General features: G+C 46.3%; 1 protein-coding gene across 2 annotated transcripts in view; it reads right to left on the bottom strand.

Annotated features, from left to right (window-relative positions):
- LOC146812990 (killer cell lectin-like receptor subfamily B member 1B allele A) overlaps positions 1-16,786 on the bottom strand; it is a 637,615-nt gene that overhangs the window by 489,544 nt on the left and 131,285 nt on the right. The window contains exon 3 of one of the 2 annotated variants that reach the window (XM_085614661.1): positions 14,676-14,705. The exons of the other annotated variant lie outside the window; for it this stretch is intronic. Coding sequence (XP_085470787.1) covers positions 14,676-14,705 — 30 coding nt within the window. The remainder of the gene's footprint in view (positions 1-14,675; positions 14,706-16,786) is intronic. 2 annotated transcript variants of the gene reach the window in all.

Below are 16,786 nucleotides of genomic sequence, written 5' to 3'. Positions count from 1 at the left end.
TTGTACAAGTGAAAAGTCCAGCTAACTATAACACCCCTGAAACCTATGGTTTTTTCAGTGAATTTCTGAGGTTTTTTAAATGCTAATTCCTAACTATAACGTGCCTGAAACCTATGTTTTTTTCTGTGAATTTCAAAGGTTTTTTAAATGCTAATTTCTAACTATGCCTACAGAGATAGGACATGTGAAGAAAGAAGAAAAATGCACAGAAAGAACAAAAAGAAGTGCAGAAAGAAGCAACAGAAGTCCTCAAATACGAAGATAAGTACAGGAAGAAGGATAACGTGCAGAAAGAACAAAAAGAAGAGCAGAAAGAAGCCTTGTTGCAAAATCATCCTGTACCCTCAACTTTTTCAGACGAATACTAGTGGTAACTGAGTCTGACTAACCAGTCCTAGAGCCAGTGCTATGTTAAAAGACACTTAGAATACAGTGAAAACACCTACATACACTAGGAAACATTATGCGTTGGGGCCCCCCTGTGATTAGCATGACCTCCTCTGTAAGCCCCTAGTATATAATAAGGCATGGGGATTAAAACTACCTCTTAAAACAGGCCACAGGGCGTGTTTGCACACATTAACTCAGGCCCCGTCCCCTCAGTTCACCACTGTGTAAACACGCCCTGTGTCCGTTTTTAGTTGGGAGATTAAGTTCATTTGAATCCTGAGGGTCCCTAGGGTCCAACTAGCCCACTAGGTACCTCCAGTAAGTGCCACAGAGTTGCGTTGCAGAGAGGTGTAAAAAGTGGCACGGCCTGGACCACCTCTCTGCAATGCAGCTCAGTGGCGCTTACTGGAAGCACTTGGTGGGCTAGTTAGCCCCCAGGGGCCCTCAGTATTGAAGGGAAATTATATCCCCAATTTAAAACGTGCCATAGTGCGTGTTTGCACACGTCACCTCAGGCCCCGTCCCCTCCCTTCACCACTGTGTAAACGCGCCCTGTGGCTGTTCTAAGTTGAGAGATTAAGTCCCCTTGAATCCTAAGGGTCCCTAGGGTCAAACTAGACCACTAGGTACCTCCAGTAAGCGCCACAGAGCTGCGTTGCAGAGAAAAAGGGGCTTGGCCTCAGAACACCTGTCTGCAGCGCAGCTCCCTGGCGCATACTGGAGATGCCTGTTGGGGGCGCGTTTGCAGAGTGCTGCACGGAAGGGGCATGGCCTCCGGCACGATGCCAGTCTTTTATTTATTTTAATTTTTTAAGAAGGGGGGCTGTGTGGTTCCCCTTCTTATTCTAATTTATTGGCCCTGATGACCCCATCCCCCAGGGCCTGTCTCCTAATTATATTTTTTTTACCCCAATCCCCAGGGCCGGCCACTGTTTTTTATTATTTTAAAAAAATATATATTTATAGACACACCTAGGACATGCTGGACAAACCGTACGTACCTATCACCATGACGATTTGCGTGATATTCATTAAAAGGCGACTATGCATGCAACGAATCCACGTGGAATGTATTTACACCACTAGTGAAGCTCTGACATGTCTGATGCCCTACCGTGCCTAATCCCGGTAGACACCCTTGTCGTTTATTTATACAAACATGGGTAGCTATTGACGGGCACATTTAATACACATGCACACCAAGCCATTCAAAGGGGATTCGACAAAAATTCGACCAAAACTATGCAAGAAACCCCCCTCACGGTTAATAAAACACACATCCACTGCCGGATGTGTAATACTTTTTATTTTACTCTCTGGAAAGGGGACGAACATCACTTGAGAGTCACAGCGTGCTCCTGACAGAGCCCAATGCTGTGTTACACCCACCATTGCCTGCCGAGTGCCTCACACCTCTGTGTTGTATTCCACTAGCTAGTGCATATGCTATGACACTCTCTAGCCCATGTGCACTGTAACACCACCCCGTGAATATGTCATGCCACACTTGTCTTCGCACGGGTTATATTGCGCCATCTAACGTGCCTTCCTCGATGCCTATGTTATAACGCACAGTGCTATGCCATACATATTACAATCTGGGATCCATATCTTTGTCACAGTGCATATGCAACGTTACACTCCCCAGCACATATTTTATATTACAACTTTAGAGACTAGTTAGGTTACACAACACTGCCCTGTGCATATTATACTCCAAGGCGCATATCGCATAGCACGCGCTAGTGCCTGTGCTATCTCGCGCTCTCCAATGAATCTGTCATTGCGCACAATGTATTGCATATTATATTTCACGCCCGGTTCATCTTATATCACACTTTTTGGTGCATAGTTTATACCATACACTATATCTAGTTTTCATTTTCAATCGTGCTCTCAGGACTATGTTTTATATAACACTGTGTTCACCTACACTTTTCACGGGCATTACATTTTGCGATAGGGGGTGGAGGGTCCGGGGGTGTTTCTGCCAAGTGAGCCCGGAGTCACAGTCACAAATGTCCTCTTCTTCCTGAATAAAAGTGAGATTATGCTGCATACTTGTTCATATTTTAAGTAGTTCGCACAGACACAATGTTTTAAAAACAATAACGTTCCTAATACCCGCCTTCTCTGAACAGTTAGCTTGCTGCCCCATCCCCCTCCTCCCTATCCTCTGTTGTGTGAATCCATGGACTAGCCTCCTCCCCCCTGCCATGCATGGTCTGATGTGCTGCCACTGCCCTCAATTTAGTATGATGTACCAGTCCACTCCTCCTGCCCTCCATTGCCCAATTATATGCCCCATCATTGACCTCCTGCTTAAACTCTGTGCTTAGATTGCTGCCCCTATTCTCCTTCCCCCTGCCCTCCGATGTCTTTGTGCATGCCCCTGCTCCATCCTTTTTGCCCACCATGTCCCATGGACCTGCCACTCCTATCTACTCTGAGTGTTCTGTTGAGCTGCCACTCCCCTCCCACCTGCCTAGCATTGTCAGATGACTGTAACCTGTCCCTGCCACCTCCACCCTGCCTGTCCACATGCCATGCCCCTATCCTCTTCCTCCTGTCCTACATGGTCCATTGTACTGCCACACCCTTCTGCCTTCCCTGGTATGTTGTGCTGCAACTGCTCCTCCTGCCTGCCCCGTGTGGTCTGTTGTGAGGCCCCTTCCCCTGAACTTTCTTGTCTGTGCACAGGTCCTGACCCTCCCTTCTATCCTCCATCGTCCTTTGTGCATGCCCCTGCACCCTCCTTCTTGCCCATCATAGCCATTGTGCTGCCACTAACCCTCCCACTTGCCATGCATGGTCTTCTGTGCTGCCATGGCCCCTCCCACCTTCCCTGTGTGGTCAGTTAGCTGCCCCTGACCCCCTCCCACCTTCCCTCCATGGTCTGTGTGTATGCCAACACAGTCTCACTGTTGCTCTTCATGGTGTGTCTTGCTTCTAGTGCCCATCCTGCCTGACCTCCATGGCTATCTTGCTGCTCCTGCCCTGCCTCCTTGCCCCCAGCCCTCTGTTTACATGTGCAGACCCCTACTCCCTCCCTCCTTGCTTGTCTGTTCCATTGTAATGCCCCTGATCCGTCCCTCCTGCCCTTTATGGTCTGTTATGCTGCAGCTTTCTCTCCTGTCTATCCATTATGGTCAGCTAGTTACCATTGCCTCTTGCCCCTCTGTTCTCTGTTGTCCATGTGCATGGTCCTGTCACCTCCCTCTTGCTTTCTATGGATTGTTGTGCTGCACTCCCGTCCTGCATGCCCTGTGTGGTGTATTGTGCTGCTGCAAACCCTGATGCCTGCCCTGCAGGGTCAGTTTGGTGCACCTCTCCATGTCCCTCCTGTCCTCTGTTATCCAAGTCCATGTCCCTATCCCATTTCCTTCCATGATCCAATGTACCATACTTGCGAACATTTTGAACTTGGTAAGAGGGAGATTTTGAAAAAAAACTGGGGTATTGATTTTCCCCTTTGAGTTACATTGAAAAAGAGGATATTGTAGACAGGAGACAGATCAAATAAAGCCCATTTGATCTTAAAAACATTGGACGTTTCCTGGCTGAATCGGGTCTATTGGCATGTATGGTTGTACTACCATTGCCTCTTGTTTCTGCCCACAATGGTCTATTACATTGCCACAGCCTCTCTTGCAAGTCCTGTATTGTTGGTTTGTTGCTCCTGCCCCCCTTTCCACTGCCCTCCATAGTCTGTTGTGCTTCCACGGCCCTTCCTGCCTGCTCAGTGTGGTTAAATTGTTGCCTTTGCACCCTCCTACCTGCCTTCAATTTTCAGAGTCCGTGCCCCTGGCCTCTGCCTCTCAACAGTATCCTAATGAACAATTAGATTGCTAACATTCTATATTTATTACAAAAGTGTGGAACGCCTGACATCATCTTGATGTAATCAAAACTGTAATACCTAGAGCATTTCCTTTAGAAATTACATATATGAGAGGGTCTTATTGGCATCAAAATTATGGTTAGTGCTCTAAAAGACTAAAATAAGGACATATTTTCTGAGTTTTCAAATAGCGACAAAGCACTTTTAAATTATTTGTTATCTTTCTGTTTTTTATCCAGTTGACCACTTGATTAAATGTTGCACTTAGGGGAGAGGATGTGGTGTTACTTTCAGAACTGCAGACTTTGCAACTGGGGAACCAGGTTGAAGTTTCTGCTTCAGCTCGACATTCTGTGATTCTGGCCAAATCACTTAGTCTCCCCATGTCTACAACCAAAATGAATTTGTTCTTGTGTGATGTAACCAATGCTCATGTAAAGCACTCCAATACCTGACAAGTCTGCACTATATAACACTGCAAAAACACAAAATAATAAGTGTTTTGCACACTTCTGTCATTGGGCTATATATGGGCTACATCTGGGTGATTTTGGGCTACATTTGGGCTCTTTTGTCTCCGGTGGCCATCTTGGGAGATTTATTTGTTATGAAGTTTCCTAATTTCCCCATGTACTGCAGTCTCCTCAGTAGGAAATGCTTTCAGTTTTTTACTTTGATTCCATCATGAAGGTATTCAGATATGTCACACATTTGCCATAAATTCTGAATGTTAGCATTCTAGTTGCTCATTAGATCACTGTAGTAAAACTACTGTTCACCATGGAAGTCTGCTCCTGGTATTAAAAGTGCATGTTTCAGTCTGCATGTCAGGATTTTTTAATGAAATAGAAGAGGATTTGAGAAGTCACTCAAAATGTGCCCTCATTTTCTTTCTTCAGCATTAATCATAATTTCTATGGCAAAATGACCCCCCTCATTGTGTTCCTTTTTAAATTAAATGTTTTAAGTGTTACCAGTTTATTCCAATCAAGATGGCTTCAGGTGTGCCATACTTTTGTCATAATGAAGACAGTAAGCGCTCTAGTTGTTTTTAAGAACACTCTGGGACATTCTGTCATTGGGCTATACTTGGGCTCCATCTGGGTGATATTTGGGCTACATTTGGGCTCTTTTGTCTCTGGTGGCCATCTTGGCAGACTTATTTGTTATGAAGTTTCCTAATTTCTTCATTTACTGCAGTCTCCTCAGTAGGAAATACTTTCAGTTTTTTACTTTGATTCCATCAAGAAGGCATTCAGATGTGTCGCACATTTGCCATAAATTCTGAATGTTAGCACTCTTTTTGCTCATTAGATCACTGTAGTAAAGCTACTGCTCACCAGGGAAACTGCTGCTGGTATTGAAAGTGCATGTTTCAGTCTGCATGTCAGAATTTTTTAATGAAATAGAAGAGGATTTGAGAAGTCACTCAAAATGTGCCCTAATTTTTCTTTCTGCAGCACTAATCATACTTTTTATGGAAAAATGAACCCCCTCATTTTGTTCCTTTTTAAATTAAATGTTTTGAGAGTTACCACTTTAATCCAAGCAAGATGGCTTCAGGTGTGCCATACGTTTTTCATATGTAGGACTGTTAGCGCTCTAGTAGTTATTTGGAACACTCTGGGAAGCTGCAGTAGAACACAAAGGAATCAACTGACAGTCTCTGCCCTTGTTGGATGTACATGTTTTACTGAGAATGTCAGACTTCATTCTCACATGACTGAGAAAGATAATGTGAATTTACAGAAAATAAGCTCTCAGTTTAGCTTATAGATCACCTTCCAAGCCTCTGTGGTAAAAGCATGAGAAAGTATTTTTCTCTCAATCATGATATCCAAACAGAAGGCTTTTTCACATGGTGAAATCACCTTAGAACATACCACAATTCCTAAAATGAGTATGATACCATCAACAAATGATTTATAATGTAACTAAAGTCTTAAAACCTTCTATTAACTGCAATGCTTTTTAATGAGGTGCTTTCATGTATATTGGTCCCAAGATGGCTGCCAACACTTCTTGGATGAAGTGCTGACAGCCAATCAGATCTCAGGATGAGATGTGTGGTTAGGCTCCGCCCACATATATATATGCTTTTAAATGCTATTTTCTCAGGAAATACTGAACAGATTTACACCAGACCTGCAAAAGGCACATCCCTGACCTGAGGACTACCTCTCTGCCAAATTTCAAGTAATTCTGTTCAGCCGTTCGGGCTGTACCTTGGACTAAAGGTCCCTATGGAAAATTGCATGGGGAAAATGTGTTTTGGGCCCCCTCTTTTTTCTCAGCCCCCTCTTGACGAATCCCCCCAAGACTTTCAGAGTAGGAGCGGAGCGGAGCGCCACATTAGTTTTCAAAATTTCGCGAGGATTCGTCAACCGGCGCCAAAGTTATTCAAAATAGAATTTTGAGATTTCCTATGGAAACTAGGTTGTAACTATAACTATCTACTGGCGACCGCCAGTAGATAATATATATATATATATATATATATATATATATATATATATAAAAATTGTGAATAATTTTTAGTTAGGGAAAACTATTTTCATTTTTTTTTTTTTTTAAATATTATACAGAAGTCGCGCACCCTACACAATGGCTGCGCGCATTCCGGTAGCCATTTTGAAAATTCGCGCTGGGGGTCGCGACTTCGGCGTAGGAGCTGAACGGAGCGCCCCATTAGTTTTCAAAATTTCGCGAGGATTCGTCAACCGACGCCAAAGTTATTCAAAATAGAATTTTGAGATTTCCTATGGAAACTAGGTTGTAACTATAACTATCTACTGGCGACCGCCAGTAGATAATATATATATATATATATATATATAAAAATTGTGAATAATTTTTAGTTAGGGAAAACTATTTTCATTTTTTTTTTTTTTTAATATTATACAGAAGTCGCGCACCCTACACGATGGCTGCGCGCATTCCGGTAGCCATTTTGAAAATTCGCGCTGGGGGTCGCGACTTCGGCGTAATTTGTAAAGTATGAAATATATTTAAATTAATTATAAATAAAAGTTTTCCTTTAAGTGTTTGTCTAAATTTATTAATAATAGTATTTTAAAAGTATTATTTTCAATATAATTTCAGCTAAAAATTATTCGATTATTATTGGATTCGGAGGTTAGGAGGGATGGCCATTTTGCTCGATCTGTTTTGCAAGATATTTTGGTCTAGTCAGGTGGACACCCTCCGGCCGGTTGAGCTACAGCTTAAGGATTCTATTCCAAAGGTGAGGAATCAATAGGCAGAAGTATCCATCAAAAGAGCAAGTTACTTACCTTCGGTAACGCTTTTTCTGGTGGATACAGTATCTGCCTGTGGATTCCTCACTGTCCCACCCGCCTCCCCGTTGTCCACCTGGTTGTACCAAAAAGATGCTTTTACTGTTTGGCATGAAGGTTTTTAATATGTCTTAATCATGCTTATGTTTTAATAGTGAGAAATGCTTGATCTGTTGCTAATTCTTTATGCCTTTATTGGTTATGCATGTCGGTCCACCTGTTTACCTCGGTGCACGGAAAAAATGGGTGAAACTGATGTCAGCATGCCGACGAAATCCTCTTATGGCTACTATGACATCATATGGTGTCGCGAGCGGAACTGTGCTATTATGAAATCGTCGTCGACGTGGGAGAGCTAGGAAAAAATGTCTGCGGAATGCTGGCACAGGGGAAATTCACCTAAGTGTTCAGGCTAGTCCTTTGGGAGCAAGTTTATATTGCCACTCCAGAAACCGAAACCAGTGATCTGAGGGCAGAGGCCCTGCAGATGGCACCCGAGGTCGGGAGCCCAGTTGTGTGCACCGGTGGGGCAGCGAAGTGACAAGCACCACTACCCACCGGATCTTCTCTTTGTATCTGGCAGAAACAACAAGGTTAAAATGCCCTAGTTCCAAAATGTAGAATTAGTGCTGCAACGGTCCTCAAGAGGACCTGCGATGGATGCAGCTTCTGCCTTCCATACACTGGAGGCGGCACATGGGTCACGCGGTACGGTCATACTGCGGTGAGACGCACACTCATTGACCTCTCATGGCACTGCTTCACACTTCGGGGACAAGGCTTTCCATTAGCTGTATTTTCTGATGATGTGTCACGCCGGCCCAGTCCAACAGCAGAACCCCTTTAGATCCAAACAGACTCTTCCACTCTCTCACCAGAAGTGAAACCAGGCCACGCGGACACATTCACAATACAATAGCCGGGAATGCACTTTTTGGTAAAAAAAACACATTCCGTCCTCCTAATTTATCAAATAAACAACTCACTGAAGAACAGGGGCCAGCTATGATCGGTAAACAGCCGTTACAACGACTTTTTTACTTCGCGATACCATTACAACGCATGCATTACCACATATGCGTTGTACATCACAAAGTCATTACTACGCATTTTTTTAGAACGCATGGTCATTTACCACGCATGCCTTTACAACGAATTTTGTTGTAAAGGTATGTATGGTAAATGACCATGAGTTCTAAAAAAATATAGACGATCCACGTCGTTATAAGGAAACAGAGGCTGTTCCGTTTCCTCACAGCAACGTGCACCGCCCCTCAGAGATGACATGAAGGAGGAACCACGAGGAGAGAGGAACCACAAGGAGTGAGAGGTAAGGGGGATAGGGCATTGGGGTGGTGGTTACTTTTCTAACTTTAATGGTAGTGCAGTGGTGTTTGGGTAGTGTAGGGGGTCTTGCTGAGGGTAGTGTTTTAGGGTTTAGGGTAGTGCAGTGGTGTTTGTGTAGTGTAGGGGGTCATGCTGGTGGTAGTGTTTCAGGGTTTAGGGTAGTGCAGTGATGTTTGTGTAGTGTAGGGGGTTGTGCTTGGGGTAGATTTAGGGTTTAGGGTAGTGCAGTGGTGTTTCTGTAGTGTAGGGCGTTGTGCTGGGGGTAGTGTTTTAGGGTTTAGTTTGAGTTTGAGTTTAAGGGTTTTGTAGAGCGCTCATACACCTAGCGGTTTCTTGGCGCTAAATGGCTACTACTACTCAGGGGGCAGGAAGGTATGGGGAAGTAACCGTTCAAGAGGGGAAGGCTTGGGTAAAGAGAAAGGTCTTGAGGCCTTTACGGAACAGAGGGTACTGGGAGCAGGTTCTCAGGTAGATTGGAAGGGAGTTCCAAAAAGCTGGGGCCGTGGTCGAAAATTTGGAGCCCCCCCACTTCTTCCGTTTGAAGCGAGGGACCACGAGGAGGTGGTGGGAAGAAGAACGGAGTTCTCTCGATGGAATGTAGTCTTGAATGGCTGTGTTAATGAAAGAAGGGGCAGAGCCTGTCCGGGCTTTAAAGATGGTACAGGCAAGCTTGAATAAGGCACGCTGCCGGACAGGGAGCCAGTGCAGGGAGACAAGGAGGGGTGTAACGTGGTGTGATTTTGGTAAATTAAAGACCAGCCGAGCGGCTTGGTTTTGGACCAATTGAAGACGCCTCATGAGGTATTCAGGCATGCCGTGATAAAGGGCATTGCCGTAATCTAGGCGAGATGTTACCATGGCCAGAAGTATTAGCTTGAGCGCATCAGAGAAAAAGAATCGTGAGACTTTGCGAATTGTCCTGAGGGAGAGGAAGGCTGAGGATACGACGGCAGAGACTTGAGAGTGTAGGGAGAGTTGATTGTTAATTTTAAACCCAAGAGTTTTGACGGAGGGGACAGAAATAGGTGGGGAGCCTAAGGAAGAGGGCCAAAAGGAAGAGGACCAGGGACTGGAGCAACCACCTGTCAACACCAATTCCGTTTTATCGGGATTGAGTTTCAGGTGGTTGAAGTTCATCCAGTCCTGGATAAAAGTCATGATGAACTGAAAATTAGATATTGACTCGAGGGAGGAAGAGAGGGAAAAGATGAGCTGGAGATCGTCTGCGTAGTTGTACACAGAGACCTCCAGCTGCTGTAAAGCAAAAATAAGGGGGGCAATGTAAAGGTTAAATAAAAGGGGGGACAAAGAGGATCCTTGGGGGACCCCGCACTGGATGGGCCGAAAATCAGCTGAATACTCACCCAGGCGAACCGCCTGAATCCGACCGCTCAAGAAGGAGGATAGCCATAACAGGGCCGTCCCTCCGATTCCCGCCGCCTCGACACGTGAGAGTAAGATGGTATGGTCCACCGTGTCGAATGCGGCGGAAAGATCCAAAAGGACCAGGGCCTGTGGTTGATTAGTGTCCATTCCCTGTCGTAGGTTATCCAGGACAGATATAATTACAGACTCAGTTGAATGAGCTGAGCGGAAACCGGCCTGTCTCGAAGCCAAGACACTATTTCTTTCCACAAACTCACTCAAGGTTTTGACTACATGACGTTCCAGTACCTTTGCCAAGAAAGGCAGAAGAGAGATGGGGCGGTAGTTGGCTGGATCCGAAGGGTCCGCCCCAGGTGTTTTTAAGATCGGAACGATCACTGCCGATTTGAGTGCGGGGGTAACAATACCCTGGGACAACGAGCTGTTGAGAAGCGTAAGGGGCGGTGAGGGGCAGTGAGAGTAGATCTGCTTCAAAATATAAGCAGGGCAGGGGTCCAACGGGGAGCCGGATTTAACCAGCGGAAGAATAGAGGAGAGTGAATCGTTCGTGAGGGGAGGAATTGAGTCAAGACGTGCTGTAGCTGGAGGACAGCAAGGGTCAGTGAAAGCCGGGGAAGGGGGGGGATCTTAGCTTTAATCTTACTGATTTTGTCGAGGAAGAAGGAGTTGAGGGAATCGCATAGTGGTTGTGATGGGGAAGGTTTTAGTGAGGCTCTATCGGAATAAGCGAGATCTTGAACGATGGAGAATATTTCTCTTGGCCGGTTCTCCGCGAGCTGGATTTTGGATGAAAAGTAAGTTTTTTTTGGCAGTGGTGTTTGTGTAGTGTAGGGGGTCGTGCTGGGGGTAGTGTTTTAGGGTTTAGGGTAGTGCAGTGGTGTTTGGGTAGTGTAGGGGGGCGTGCTGGGGTAGTGTCTTAGGGTAGTGCAGTAGTGTTTGGGTAGCGTAGGGGGTCATGCTGGGGGTAGATTTAGGGTTTAGGGTAGTGCAGTGGTGTTTGGGTAGTGGAGGGGGTCATGCTGGGGGTACATGTAGGGTTTAGGGTAGTGCAGTAGTGTTTGGGTAGTGTAGGGAGTCGTGCTGGGGGAGTGTTTTAGGGTTTAGGGTAGTGCAGTGGTGTTTGGGTAGTGTAGGGGGTCATGCTGGGGGTAGTGTTTTTGGGTTTAGGGTAGTGCAATGGTGTTTGGGTAGTATAGGGGTACTGCTTGGGGTAGAGTTTTAGGGTTTAGGAAAGTGCAATGGTGTTTGGGTAGTGTAGGGGGTACTGCTGGGGATAGTGTTTTATGGTTTAGGGTAGTGCAGTGGTGTTTGGGTAGGGTGGGGAGTACTGCTGGGGGTAGTGTTTTAGGGTTTAGGGTAATGCAGTGGTGTTTGTGTAGTGTAGGGGTCGTGATGGGGGTAGTGTGTTAGGGTTTCGGGTAGTGCAGTGGTAGTTGTGTAGTGTAGGGGGTAGTGTTTTAGGGTTTAGGATAGTGCAGTGGTGTTTGTGTAGTGTAGGGAGTCATGCTGGGGGTAGTGTTTTAGGGTTTAGGGTAGTGCAGCAGTGTTTGTGTAGTGTAGGGGGTTGTGCTGGGGGCAGTGTTTTAGGGTTTAGGGTAGTGCAGTGGTCTTTGGGTAGTGTAGGGGGTCATGCTGGGACTAGTCTTTTAGGGTTTAGGAAAGTGCATTGGTGTTTGGGCAGTGTAGGGGTCTTGCCGGAGGTAGTGTTTCAGGGTTTAGGGCAGTGGTTTTCGGGCAGTGTAGGGGGTCTTGCTGGGGGGTGTTGTTTCAGGGTTTAGGGCAGTGCAGTGGTGTTCGGGCAGTGTAGGGGGTCGTGCGGGGATGGTGTTTCAGGGTTTAGGGCAGTGCAGTGGTGTTCGGGCAGTGTAGGTGGTCATGCGGGGGTGGTGTTTCAGGGTTTAGAGCAGTGCGGTGGTGTTCGGGCAGTGTAGGGGGTCGTGCTGGGGCTGGTGTTTCAGGTTTTAGGGCAGTGCAGTAGTGTTCGGGCAGTGTAGGGGGTCGTGCTGGGGCTGGTGTTAAAGGATTTAGGGCAGTGCAGTGGTGTTCGTGCAGTGTAGGCGGTTGTGCTGGGGCTAGTGTTTCAGGGTTTAGGACAGTGCAGTGGTGTTCGGGCAGTGTAGGGGTCGTGCTGGGGCTAATGTTTCAGGGTTCAGGGCAGTGCAGTGGTGTGCGGGAAGTGTAGGTGGTTGTGCTGGGGCTAGTGTTTCAGGGTTCTGGGCAGTGCAGTGTTGTTCGGGCAGTGTAGGGGGACGTGCTGGGTCTAGTGTTTCAGGGTTTATGGCAGAGCAGTGGTGTTCGGGCAGTGTAGGGGTCGTGCTGGGGGTAGTGTTTCAGGGTTTAGGGCAGAGCAGTGGTGTTCGGGCAGTATAGGGGGTTATGCTGGGGGTGGTGTTTAGGGTTTAGGGCAGTGCAGTGCGGTTCGGTAGGGGGTCGTGATGGGGTGGTGTTTCAGGGTTTAGGGCAGTGCAGTGGTGTTCGGGCAGTGTAGGGTGTTGTACATGGGGTGGTGTTTCAGGGTTTAGGGCAGTGCAGTGGTATTTGGGCAGTGTAGGGGGTCTTGCTGGGGTGGTGTTTCAGGGTTTAGTGCAGTGGTGTTCGGGCAGTGTAGGGGGTCTTGCTGGGGCTGGTGTTTCAGGGTTTAGGGCAGTGCAGTGGTGTTCGGGCAGTGTAGGGGGTCGTGCTGGGGCTGGTGTTTCAGGGTTTAGGGCAGTGCAGTGGTGTTTGTGCAGTGTAGGGGGTCGTGCTGGGGCTGGTGTTTCAGGGTTTTGGGCAGAGCAGTGGTGTTCGGGCAGTGTAGGGGGTCGTGCTGGGGGTGGTGTTTCAGGGTTTTGGGCAGTGCAGTGGTGTTCGGGCAGTGTAGGGGGTCATGCTGGGGTAGTGTGTCAGGGTTTAGGGCAGTGCAGTGGTGTTTGTGCAGTGTAGGGGGTCGTGCTGGGGCTGGTGTTTCAGAGTTTTGGGCAGAGCAGTGGTGTTAGGGCAGTGTAGGGGGTCGTGCTGGGGGTGGTGTTTCAGGGTTTTGGGCAGTGCAGTGGTGTTCGGGCAGTGTAGGGTGTCGTGCTGGGGATGGTGTTTCCGGGTTTAGGGCAGTGCAGTGGTGTTCGGGCAGTGTAGGGGGTCATGCTGGGGTAGTGTTTCAGGGTTTAGGGCAGTGCAGTGGTGTTCGTGCAGTGTAGGGGGTCGTGCTGGGGTAGTGCTTTAGGGTTTAGGGCAGTGCAGTGGTGTTTGTGTAGTGAGCAGCGCATGCATTGCACCAAGATGGCTGCCAACACTTCCTGGATTGAAGTGTTGGCAGCCAATTAGAGCCTAGCTTGTGCTTGTGTAGTTAGGTCCCGCCCAGATATAAAAAGATTTTTTTCCTTTAATATCTCGAAAACTACTGAACGGATTTACACCATTTAAAAAAAAGGTCGCTTTATGAACCAAGCACTATCTTTTTGCCAAGTTTCGTGTAATTCCGTTCAGCTGTTTCAGCTGTAACCGTGTCTAAAGTTTCCCATGGGAAATTGATTTTTGACCTTTATTTTTTTTAATTTCTCAGGAACAACTGAACGGATTTACACCATTTAAAAAAAAGGTTTCTTTCTGAACCACGGGCTACCTTTTTGCCAAATTTGGTGTAATTCCGTTCAGCAGTTCGGGCTGTAATCGTGTCTAAAGTTTCCTATGGGAAATAACGTGGAGAAAACACGTTTTGGGACCCCCCTTTTTTCTCAGCCCCCACTTGGTGAGTCACCCCGAAACTTTTAGGATTGGAGCGGCTACAAGTTTTGAAAATTTCGCGAAGATACATCAACCAGCGCCAAAGTTATTGAGAAAAGAAAAAACGCTTTTCCTATGGAAACTAGGTCCTAACTATAACTATCTACTGGTGACCGCCAGTAGATAATATATTTAGTATACTATGTATACATGTGAAAATGTGTCGGTCCACCTGTTTACCTCGGTGGCATGGAAAAAATGGGTGGAACTGATGTCAGCACGCCGACGAGGTCCTCTTATGGCTCCTATGACGTCATACGGTGTTGCGACCTGAACCGTGCTATTATGACATCGTCGTCTATGTGGGAGAGCTAGGAAAGAATTTCCGTGGAATGCTGGTGCAGGGGATATTCACCTAAGTGTTCAGGCTTGTCCTTTAGGAGCAACTGTTTATATTGCCACTCCAGAAACTGAAACTAGTGATCCGAGGGCAGAGGCCCTGCAGATGGCACCCGAGGTGGGGAGCCCAGTCGTGTGCACTGTTATTCAATGAAGTCCACCATGGTCTTAAATTTTAGAGGACTTATCGCGGGAATACTGGTGATATCTGCAGTTTCCACCAACTTCTGAATATTGTGTTAGATTTTTCTCAACTTTACTTCCATTAAAGTGCTGATAATGAAATGAAGACTAGCCGTTCCCGTACAAAAAGACACGAGGTGCACCTTTGCGATGTATTCTAAATACTAAAACCCTGTATTGAATTGCACTGACGTAGTGGCTGCACTCGCAGTGTACACACAAAATCATTTACGAAACCTCATTGTATTTATATTGATTGGGAATCGGGCATCAGGTGCTGGATCTTGATGAGATACACTGACCAGTTCGTATATTGTCCTGCACATGCAAAAAATCACATCATAACTTTCACACCAACTGCAATGCGAAACAAATTCCAGCGATAAGCCACGTTAGCACCTGGGATTTTTCACCTGCTTTCTGATGGTGTTAAGCAGGACGACTACCTGCACCATGAAAGAGAACACAGCCAAGAGCCACACCAGAACACCCACAGGTGCCATGGAATAAATGAGCATGATACAGGGATTCCCATGAGGGCCACAAGACTCTTCGGAACAATTCCGGGACAGCTAACACCCCCCAAACCCGCATCTGAGCAAGTGTGTCCCTCTCGTCATTGTGTTAGCATGATAGGCACCAGCCCTGCAACATCACAGTGTGCTATCACCTCAGCGTTGGCAGTGAGCCTGGACATGTAGCTACGCACGCATCCTCCTGCATGCTCAACCGGCGTGTGCAGGTCCGGAGTACACAGGTCAGTGCAGGGGTGTGCCTATCCGACAACGGGAACGGGGCATCTCAGACATCTCCGTGTACAGGAAGTGCGGTAAGTGTGTCTCTGTGCTCTGGTGTGGCCTGCCACAAGGGCCGCAGCAGTCGATGTTGTAAAGTGGCATGCACCACCTCCAAACGGCACTGTGATGGTGTAGTTGGATTGCAGCAGCACATGTGCAAATAGGCATTGCAATGGTGTGCCGTACGAGTGCACGAGATACAACAGAGCACAGTACAAAAGTGTGGGAGCTCGTGGGAGGGAGGAGCAGCTGTTTGCAACGTAACAGACAGTGAACTCACCCATTTGCCACGTGCTGGGCATCTAATCCATGATGACCACGGTCACAGACATCCCACAACACCAACGACCTCTGTGAATGCAGCGTGATTTTCACTTCTATGCTCGTTCACTGATGTGATGTTGACGAATTGTGTGACTTGTGCTCCTTGTTGGTGTGTTTCATTTTGGCCATTGTTTGTCTATACTTGTGCTATACTTAATTGTGCATGTCTGCCATTCTGCCTATCTCCCCCCGTCCCCCCACTCCCTGCTTCTTCCTCTTCCTGGTGCTATTCTGTCTATAATTTTGTTGCTCCACAAATAAATACATGTCAAGAACAAATTAGAATAGTTTCTTGATTCTTTTAGGTTTCAAAACTTCTCTCTCTTGGTTTCTTTTTAATTTTCCATATAAACAGGTTTTTTTAAATATTCAACAACACATAGAAGTCAGAAGTGCAACGTATTCTATCAACACACTTTCTAGAACATTCTACAACATGTGCAGGTTAAAAGTTCATCAATCATTTTAAACTTAACTATTTTTTTTGCAACATTCTCTCGATCATTTAACGGCACGTGCAGGTTAAAAGTTCACGGTTGTTTTAAGTTCGAACAGTGCCTTCCAAATGCAAGAAGCAGGTGTGGTTGAGTTGATAACTTTTATCCTATGATATGTACTCCACGTTGAAACTGCTTTTTCTTAACCAATCACAAAGATGCTTTTACACAAAACAAATGTGCACCCTACTTTTAAAAAGGAATTATTTTCGTCTCCCAATCACGTATTGGTTTGTATGGCAATAAAAAGTAGTTCCCCATCTTTAAACATATCTCTTATTCTACCAAGGAACTGCATGAGCTACAGACATCTTTCCATACCTTCCAGCCATACCTTCAAAATGCTAGTGTGGATCGTAGGACATAGCTATATTTTCTTGTGCAAGAGGTATGCAGAACAGAGATGTATTGACTTAGACCTAGGTTTACAAAATGTGGACATTAAATGGTTTGCTCAGAAAGGATTGAAGTGGCACAAATTGTTGCCTTTGGTTAAAACCTGTTTGCATCTCCAACACCCTGACATCATGATTGTGCACTGGGGTGGAAACGACCTAGGCACATTGACTGGGGTAGGTTTGGAAATGCTTATGAAGGACACCTTTGGACAATTAATGTTACTTTTCC

This window comes from Triturus cristatus, chromosome 7 (assembly GCF_964204655.1).
Source record: "Triturus cristatus chromosome 7, aTriCri1.1, whole genome shotgun sequence".
Classification (NCBI taxonomy): Eukaryota; Metazoa; Chordata; class Amphibia; order Caudata; family Salamandridae; genus Triturus; species Triturus cristatus.
Note: the sequence above shows the minus strand (reverse complement) of the source record. Positions and strands in the feature narration are given on the sequence as shown.